The sequence below is a fragment of the Spinacia oleracea genome, chromosome 6, assembly GCF_020520425.1.
Source record: "Spinacia oleracea cultivar Varoflay chromosome 6, BTI_SOV_V1, whole genome shotgun sequence".
Classification (NCBI taxonomy): Eukaryota; Viridiplantae; Streptophyta; class Magnoliopsida; order Caryophyllales; family Amaranthaceae; genus Spinacia; species Spinacia oleracea.
In genome coordinates, this window is record NC_079492.1 from 78,050,376 (window position 1) to 78,060,335 (window position 9,960).

A 9,960-nucleotide genomic window follows, 5' to 3' on the forward strand; every position below is an offset into this window, starting at 1 on the left:
GATGGTGGGTGGGGGTGGGGTGTAAATATATTATTTAATTAGATAGTGGAGTTGATAAGTTACTAAAAATGACAAGTGTATCTCTTAAATAAATACGACCGGAAAAGACAAGTGTATTCCTTAAATAAATACAGAGAAAGTAAAAGTTGTTTCACTTTTTTCATAATATATACAACAGTTTGACTTTTATACAATCCGATATACCACAAAATGCACCAACCAAGAACACTTTTTTTTTTTATTAAAGAAAATAACAGAAAGAAATAAAATGAAACCGTGGGCAAAACTAGTTAATTGACTAAAGTTGAAGAAAAGTTTGGATTGATGAATTGATCAATCGGCGAGGTGGTAGTTGTAGTTATCAATGAAGACTTATAAGTTCCTTCAATTCGGCCCTTTGTCTCTCTCTGTATCTTCCCAGTTTTTCATCCAAAAGCGAAAGGAGTAGGTACGTCATCCCTGTCGCAAGCTTTCGCCATGGCCGCAGCGTAAGAAAATTACTCAAAATTTTCCATTTTCCCTCAATTATTCACGTATTTCGATGTTTTTCTTTGTAATTTTGAGTTATATTTTGCGAATTTACTCCGAGATTATGTATAATTCATGATGTTTTACGATGGTCTGTTTTTCAGAGACACTAAAGTTGGTCTCCCACCAACACTGGATTCAAAATCGGCGCAACCTCCTTTTCTCGACGGAACTACTAGGTGCTTCTCTTTCTTATTATTTTTTTAATGTTGGATTTTTTGTTAATTATTGTTAATTCATAGTGTGCGGATTATTTAATTTCCAGCAGTTGTTTGGTAGTGTCAAGCATTATTTATTTGAGATATAATATCATAGCTTACGCTTTTAACCTAGCTATGAAGTTTTTGATTTATTAGTTTATCTCTAAGTATATAAAATTCCAAGGATCGTGAGGTTTGGATCGGGGTAAGTTGATTTCGGTCATATTTCGTACTAGATTTTAATTTCCAGTACGGATTCTATTAAATTGTTATGTTTAAATAAAAATACTATGTATATACCACTTTTATATATTAGATTAGATTAGTTTTTGATTTTGCATTGAATTTCATTTTAGATTTTTTTAATTTTATTATGAGAGTGTTTGTTTTTGGATGAAATTGTATATGCGTAATATTAATAATTAATTAATAAAAAATAACTACGTGACACTTAATCATTTCTTTACGCGACACTCGACTTTTTTTAATTCAAAATTAATTTTGAAATATTATTTTTCATTGGCCGAAACCATTAGATTTTTCTACGTGGCGCTCTATTATTGGATTAATGTTTGATTTTAAATTGAATTTTATTTATTTTATTTTAGATTATTGTTTGATTTTGGATGAATTTTATTTTAGATTTATTTTTAAATTATTAGAGTGTTTGATTTTAGATGGAGTTGTATATATTTGTAATAATTAATTAATTAATTAAAATATCTATGTGGCACCTAATTAATTATCTACGGGGCAATCGATCATTTTTAATTATTAGAGTGTTTGATTTTCGATGGAGTTGTATATATTAATAATTAATTAATTAAAATATCTACGTGGCACCTAATTAATTATCTACGTGGCACTTGATTTTTTTAATTCAAAAAGAAATTAGAAATCTTATTTTTCATTGGCCGAAATCATTAGTAATCCTAGGTGGCGCTCTAATCTTTCAGCAAATATGCCTCCTTTATATATGTATATTAGATTCGCTTGGGTACTTGGGAATTGATTTAGAATCGTAACAATAATAAATTAATGATGGTAAGATTCCTGTGAGTTACCTTCTTACGGTGAAAAACTCCTTTTATCTTAAGAAACTCTGCCTATTATTCGAATGATATGTGCGTAGTTTTCGAACTATGTGTGCATATTTTTTTAGATAATTTTGCAAAAAAGAAAATTGCGAGAATATAAATTTTAATTTCCTGAAACACATAAAAAAAAAATACGCACAAATATTTGAGACAAATAATATGCACATATAGTTCAAAAAATATGCATATTTAATTATTTACATATTTTCATAGTAAAAATATTGCATTGAATAGCCTACGTGGCACCTATATGTACCAATTAAATTCTGACATGTAAGATTGCGACAACTAAATGTTGTTACAACTTGCGACCTTTATCACCACCCTTTTACTTATTGTTGAGATAGGGATACACCGATTATGTAATCCACCAACCCAAAGCTTAATAATAAGAAACATAAAAGAGTATACAGACCCTAACAATGATGCACTTTAACTTTGAATCGATGTGCAAATGGTGAAATACAAGACTCGTTTACCACTCAAACTCACAAGAGTAATAAATCTTGCCCAAACATGGTTCTTTTTAGCAAAATGAACTTTTTTCCTAACTGATTGTGTTAAACTATATTATTAGCAGCAATCAGGTCAATCACTCAAAACACTCAAACAAGTTACCCTAGGGAAATTATACTTAGAATATGAAACAATCGTCTAGGTTGGTTAGCACCCCATTTGCGCGGGAACACTATAGCATGGGTTGCAAAGTCTTACACACTCGGGCATATATGTTTGAAGTCAACTTTTCACAATGGCTTGCCATCCGTGGCATGCTTTCATATACCCTTGTCCTTTGCCTCTGACAATATGTCACACCATTTCACTTGTGCGTTCATGTTGATCTTACTGAACACCGGACGTTTGTTGTCAAGCCTATGGCCTACCTATTGCCACGAGCATTCTCCCTAACCCCCTAAACACTTCAACAGGCTCCATATTTAAATACACACAAACGACAGTCTCCACTTATAAATTTTGACAACAGTAACGACTATTGATATAATTTAGAATCTACACTTTGTAGAAGAATGTTCAAAGATAAATTTGACAAATGCTCCATAGATATTTACATTATATTACAATGTGCTTTTTAAGAAAATTGATGGTTGATGTTGTGAACAAAGAAAAGAATAAACGAGGTTCTAATGTTCAATGAAGAGTAAGTACTAGATCGAGGGAGAATTAAACTTTAGGATATTTGTCTTTGCTCCCTTTTTGAACTAACTAGATTCTCAAGTTGAAACTTGGCTTACTTATTATGCATGGAGTGCACGCATATAATAATCGGTGGCAATATATTATTGGGATTTGCGCACAACATTGTACAATGTAGACATCAAACTAAGACCCTGTTGTTTTTCTATTTGTTTTGATGAGAAGAAAATATATAATTTTATGTTTTGTACTTTAATTTATCAGGTTGTACACTGCCTACACCTGTCCTTATGCCCAGCGTGTCTGGATTGCTCTAAATTACAAGGTATGTTTTCCCGTATTCTTCCATTATTTTATACTTAATGTCAAATGTAATTCAGCTATAGCTTTGTTAACTAGCCTCCTCCTTGTGCATCTTGTTGATTTTCTTCAATGTTGAGCATTCTTGTGGATGAGTTTGAAGAATAATTCCTAATTATTACACGGATTTTTTTTTCTGACTTTACAGGGATTGCAGGATAAAATCCAATTGGTCCCCATTAATTTAGGTGATAAACCGGCGTGGTACAAGGATGTTTACCCGCCTTCTAAGGTAAGGTGTTTCACTGACCAAGCCACCAAAGTCTATTTGATGGATTGCAGTATACTACTTGATTTTTTGGCTATGCTGCATTGCTGCATAATAAATTAAATGTTTAGCACTTTGTTTGACAGAAGGAAATGCTTATTTATTGAAGGGCGTGGTAAACTGGTAATAGTCTAAAGTGATTAAAAATGTTTGACTAGCTGGTTAATTGCTAGCTCACTTTCACTTCGTGGGCTTTTGGTTTGTTTAACAGTGTTAACAAAGAGCCTTCAAGTGAGGATGTCAGGGGCTAGAACTGAAGTAATTTAACTTTGGTTCAGTCTTTCCCAGCTAAAGAATATATGATCAACTTGTTGTTTCTTAGTTAGAAACTCGACATGTTTGTCTTTTGGACTAGGGTGGTAACTGGCGTTATATGCACGTACTGATCTTTGCTATCAAAAGTTTTAGTTTGTCATTATTTATATAGGTTCCTGCTCTGGAGCACAACAATGAGGTCAAGGGGGAGAGCCTCGATTTGCTGAAATATCTAGATAGCCACTTTGAAGGACCAAAACTTTTCCCTGATGTAAGTCGGCCTCTTTGCACATTATAGGTTGTTTGAAATTTTATTCCTACTTTACTTTGTATTATTAATTTCATGAAAATATCTGCAGGATCCTGCTAAGAAAGAATTTGCAGAGGAGATGTTGGCCTATGCTGGCACATTTGGTGGAGCTGTTCTGTCTCATCTCAAAGGGGGTCCTGAGAGTGAAACGAGTATGGATTGAGAGCCTCTGTTTTTTAATCTTTAGAAGTTTCTTAGTATTACCTGATGCGATGTAATTAAATGCTTTGCTTTCTTCTCTTTGCAGTTGCTGGCTTTGACAAATTAGAAGTGGCTCTTTCTAAATTTGATGATGGGCCTTTCTTCCTTGGCCAATTTAGTGCGGTAAGTTACAGTAACAGTGCTCCTCAGTCCTCACTGGTTTAGCATCATATTGAACTAGTTTTTAGAGGACGGAGATAGAACCAGCTAATTGATCTAGAAAACTTATGAAAGATAGTACAAAGTTATTTATCATGTTTCACTTTTCGCCTTTTCGGTAATAGTATAAAGTTATTTATCTGATTTGGCTTTCTGAATGTGTTTTACTGTTGCACCAATTTGACTAATCCCTTTGTTTGGTTCAACAAGTTCATCTTATCTTCTTGTGATATAAATTTGTTAAATTGCACAAAATGATACTTGCTGAATATAACCGAAGTTCTCATGTTCAAAAGGAATACAATTACACAAAGAATGAACTTGAAGCTCTATGGCTGTGAGTTAAGAAACAATGTATTTTATTTTCCGTAGAACTAAAAGTACAAGACCCAAATTTAGTATTGCTTGTGTTTAATTGCAGCATCATTGTCATTAAGCATGAGTTTTCTGTTTACAAAAATGTATTGATATACTTGTCACATTATTAGTTGGAGAATTGGCTGAAACTGCGCAATATGCATAAACCTTTTGCTAACAACTACCTATTACGTTTGTTTTTGTTAAAAAACTAAGTATCTGAGCATTTTTACTTGGTAAGTCGTAACACTGCCAAGTGACCTAAAAAACCCTTGTCCGTTCACTTCTCCATCCTATGGGCCCACAATCCCACATCTTTGCTTTCCCTCCCTTATTTACTCCATTTGACCAACATAGTAAATCAGAACTTGAAGGAGAGAGTAACCTGCTGCTACCTTATAATCTGGATATGTGAAGGATAATTGGTGATTTCTACACGAACTTTAAGCACACTTGTTCTATTTGTTGAAATTTATGTAATGGAAGAGGGGAGAGTTTTTGGCGCACAAATTGTACGGAAATTGGAACCTGGAGGTAAATTATGTTACTAAATGGAGGGTTGGTGAATTTGTGGGCCCATGGGATGCGAAGTGGACGGTATATGTCAATTAGTAGTGCTACCAATTAAAAGTACTCATTGGTAGTTTTTTTTAAAATACAAATATAATCGGTAGAAGTTATATAAGAAGGAGAAGACCACTAGTGGAGCCTAGGATCAAGGTATGGAAACTTCAAGGGGAGCAACAACTAAAATTCGTGGAAAAGGTTGCAAGTGAAGGTATTTGGGCTGGGGATATGGATTTGGATATAGACTCATTATGGGCAAGAATGGAGCACACCATAAAGGGAGTGGCGAAAGAGGTCCTAGGGGAATCTAAAGGAATCATGCCACCAAGGGGCCGTTTGGTTGGGGGTTTTCAGGAAAGGGAATGGGAATGAACTAGTATGATTCCCTTTGTTGTTGTTTGTTTGCCCTTTTTTGTCATTCCCTTTACCCTTTTTTGTTTTTCACTTACCCCCAAAAGGCTCTAACTTGATACCCTACCCCCCCAAGACTTTCCCATTCCCTTTCCCCCAACAACCCTAAAATTGTTCACCACCATTGTCCAACAATATAGCACCACCTTACCGGCGTACCCCACCCACCCACCCACCCCCGACGCACCTTTCCGTCGACCACCCCACCCACCCAACCACCATCGACTTCCACCCTATCCCGTCAAAATAAGGGGAGAGTCGCGGCCGGCAGAGGAGGGAGAGAGGCGGCCGGTAGAAGAGGAGGGAGAGGGGCGGCCGGTAGAAGAGGAGGGAGAGGGGCGGCTGACAGAAGAGGAGGAGAGGGGCGGCCAGAAGAGGAGGGAGAGGCGTGTATTGGTGTGAGAAGGAAGAAAGTATTGGAACAAAACAAACAACTAATTACAACAAAGGGTTTTACATTCCATTCCTCCCCTTTCCCTTTGTTGAGTTCATTCCGTTTACCCTGTGCGAACCAAACGGCCCCCAAGTAAGGACACATCTTGGTGGAACGAAGTTGTGCAACAAGCTATAAAGACTAAACGAGAATGCTATAAAGAGTTGGGAAAATGTAGAAGTGATGAGAACTACAAGAAGTACAAGGAGGCTAAAAGGGAAGCAAAGAAGACCGTAAGAGAGGCTAGAGGTGAATCAGGATCTTTATGCAAGATTGGATACAAAGGAAGGTGAAAAAGACATCTATAGACTTGCTATAATGAGAGATAGAAAGACGCGAGATATTGGGAGGATTAAATGTGTGAAAGATGTTGATCAAAAAGTTTTGGTGGGAGATAAGGAAATCAATGATAGATGGAGGTTCTACTTTGATAGCTTGTTCAACGGGGATCAAGGGCGCGATATTGGGGATACAAATATCCCTAGGGATATGGTTAACCTAGACTTTATGCGAAGAATTCAAAAGAGAGAATTCGAAATGGCACTGAGAAAGATGGGACGCAAGAGGGCAGTGGGGCCCGATGGTATACCTATCGAAGTCTGGAGATGCTTGGGAGAGAGAGGGGTTGTATGGTTAACAACTCTTTTCAACAAGATTTGGGGAAGTAATAAGATGCCGTTAGAGTGGAGGAAGAGTACTATCATCCCCTTGTACAAGAATAAGGGTGATGTCCAAGATTGTGCCAACTATCGAGGAATCAAACTAATGAGTCATACTATGAAACTTTGGGAGCGGATTATTGAGCAAAGACTGAGGAAAACTGTGAAAATTTCGGAGAACCAGTTTGGATTTATGCCTGGGAGATCGACTATGGAGGCCATTCATCTTATAAGGCAACTAATGGAGAATTATCGAGATAAGAAGAAGGACTTACATCTGGTTTTCATAGATTTGGAGAAGGCGTATGATAAGGTACCAAGGGAAATCCTTTGGTGGGCATTAAATAAGAAAGGAATTCTGAGGAAGTATATTGATATCATCAAGGACATGTATGAGGGAGTTAGCACGAGTGTGAGAACTAGTGTTGGTAAGACCGAAGAATTCCCCATTACGATTGGAGTACATCAAGGTTCCGCACTTAGCCCGTTTCTTTTTGCTATAGTCATGGACGAATTGACGAGGTCAATCCAAGATGGTATTCCCTGGTGCATGATGTTTGCAGATGATATTGTGTTGATTGATGAAACAAAAGAAGGAGTGGAAAGTAAGTTGGAGTTATGGAGACAAACTTTGGAATCTCGGGGTTTTAGGTTGAGTAGAAACAAGACGGAATATATGGAGTGTAAGTTTAGTGGAGTCCAAGGTAGAGGGGTAGGGGAGATTACCTTAGATGGGAAAATTGTCCAAGGCTTTGAAACGTTCCGTTATTTAGGATCTATTATCCAAAAGGATGGAGAATTGGATGGCGATGTGGCCCATAGAATTAAAGCAGGTTGGTTGAAGTGGAAAGGTGCCACGGGGTTCCTATGTGATTCAGGCATGCCCCAAAGATTGAAGGGAAAATTGTACCGCACGGCAATTCGACCGGCTTTGTTATACGGCACAGGATGCTGGGCAGTGAAACATTGTCACGTGCACAAGATGAATGTGGCGGAGATGCGCATGTTACGTTGGATGTGTGGGCATACAAGAAAGGATCGTTTGAGGAATGAGATTATTAGGAAGAAAGTAGGGGTTGTACCGATTGAGTTTAAGATGATGGAAAATCGTTTAAGATGGTTTGGACATGTAAGCAGAAGATCAAGTGATGCCCCGGTTAGGAGGATAGAAGGGTGGCAAAGTGATAGAACTGCAAGGGGTAGGGGAAGACCTAAGAAAACTTGGAGGAAGGTGATTGAGCACGATATGAGCTTTCTTGGGATTGAGGAAAATATGGCGTTGGATAGGACAGTGTGGAGGGAGAGAATATACATTGATGACTTCAGTTGATTTATACAGCTTTCATGTTTTTGTTTCTTTCTATTTTTTTATTTTATTTTTATTCTTATTTTTACTTTTATTTATTTTTAGAATTCTTTTAATTTTTTTTAATTTACATGCTATTTTGAAATATACTTATTTTACTTATTCATTTATTTTAAACTTTACTTATTTTTTATTACCTCTTACAATATTTCTTCTATAATATATATACATTTTCCCCTTTCTTACTTTCATTAATTCCACTTTCTCTTCCTTGTTTTTCTTATTACTTCTTGCTCCTTTTTTGTTTGATTGGTGACAATGACGATATTCTACGACGATTCTTGTTAGCCGACTCCAAATCATTTTGGGACTAAGGCTTTGTTGTTGTTGTTGTTGTTGTACAAATATAATCGGTACTCGGTTCTTCACAAAGGTTAACAGATAAGGTAGGTTGTGACAGTTTTTCCTTAGAAGATACTCCCTCGGTCCCCCCATCCCTAAAAGATTGCCCCAATTTCTTTCGATTATAGTACGTGGTTTTTACATGTCTCTTCTCACATTCTATTATTTAATTTAGCAAAAAGACAAGACTATCAACCCACTTGCTTTTAGTTTAACTTCTTTCTTAATAAAGTGAAAAATGTGGTTTGGGCAATCTTTTAGGGACGAAGGGAATATAATACATTATTATAACTGCATCGAGGAAATAGCATCCTACATAGTTATGAGGAACAGATTAAATTACTTACTCTTAAATATGAATTTATCAAAATTTCTATCAAAATTTCATTTCAGGTGGACATTGCCTTTGCTCCCTTTGTAGAAAGGTACCAGCCACTGTTGCTAGAGTTGAAGAACTATGATATAACATCTGGAAGGCCGAAGTTAGGTACATGGATTGAGGTATGATTTCTTGATTGTTAGTTGTACACTTTATCCTGAAGAGGCAGCAAACACTTCCAAGTACAGTGAGCATGCAAAAGTCCGATTGGTTTCTTTAGTTCTATTGCTGAAGCATATCGTGCAGGAACTGAACAAGTTGGACGCCTATAAACAAAGCAAATGGGATATCAATGAACTCACATCTGCTTTTAAGAAGCGTGTTTTGGTAAGGCAATAACCTCTATTATAGCCAATTATATGGCTGTTGTCTCAGGATTTTGAGACTTACAATGTCTTAATAGCAATCTGAGATGTCCTACAATCTTGCTTGCAGGGACTGTGAAGATCTCATGTTGTTGTCTGCTGAGATGCATTACCAATATACCACTTAGCACTTACCAGGCTACCAGTTGTTTTCTACGTGAATAAAGTGAAGGTCTGTCCGAAAAAACTGTTGCTTCACCGATTGTAAAATTCCTTTTCACTTCCCTGAGCATTAGTTTGTCAGACTATTGGATATAAAGTCATGTTATAAATTAATATCTAGAACTTATAGAATAATACTACAGTTTATCTGATTCCTGTTCTTGAGTCAAATTGTGGGTAATCATGCTTGCTAGTCGAAATAGGGATTACAAATTTACGGTTGATCAGACACCATTCTAAGTGAAAATAAGGATTATCTTTCATAAGTTGATGCTATTTTAGAGCTTACATGTATTATCACTTTATTAGAGCATTCACCGTTGGGCGCTAGCTACACCAGTAGAAAGCCTTGGGAATTTCAAGGAAACAAAAGAGCATAAAAATAA

General features: G+C 36.4%; 1 protein-coding gene across 1 annotated transcript; it reads left to right on the forward strand.

Annotated features, from left to right (window-relative positions):
• The first annotated feature begins 203 nt into the window (after positions 1-203).
• LOC110778516 (protein IN2-1 homolog B) lies at positions 204-9,726 on the forward strand. Its single transcript, XM_021983071.2, has 10 exons — positions 204-488; positions 633-707; positions 3,245-3,305; positions 3,489-3,572; positions 4,036-4,134; positions 4,223-4,325; positions 4,421-4,497; positions 9,062-9,169; positions 9,294-9,374; positions 9,483-9,726. Exons 1-10 carry the CDS (start codon positions 478-480, stop codon positions 9,489-9,491), a joined length of 708 nt encoding a protein of 235 aa, XP_021838763.2. The 5' UTR covers positions 204-477; the 3' UTR covers positions 9,492-9,726.
• Positions 9,727-9,960: the final 234 nt, after the last annotated feature.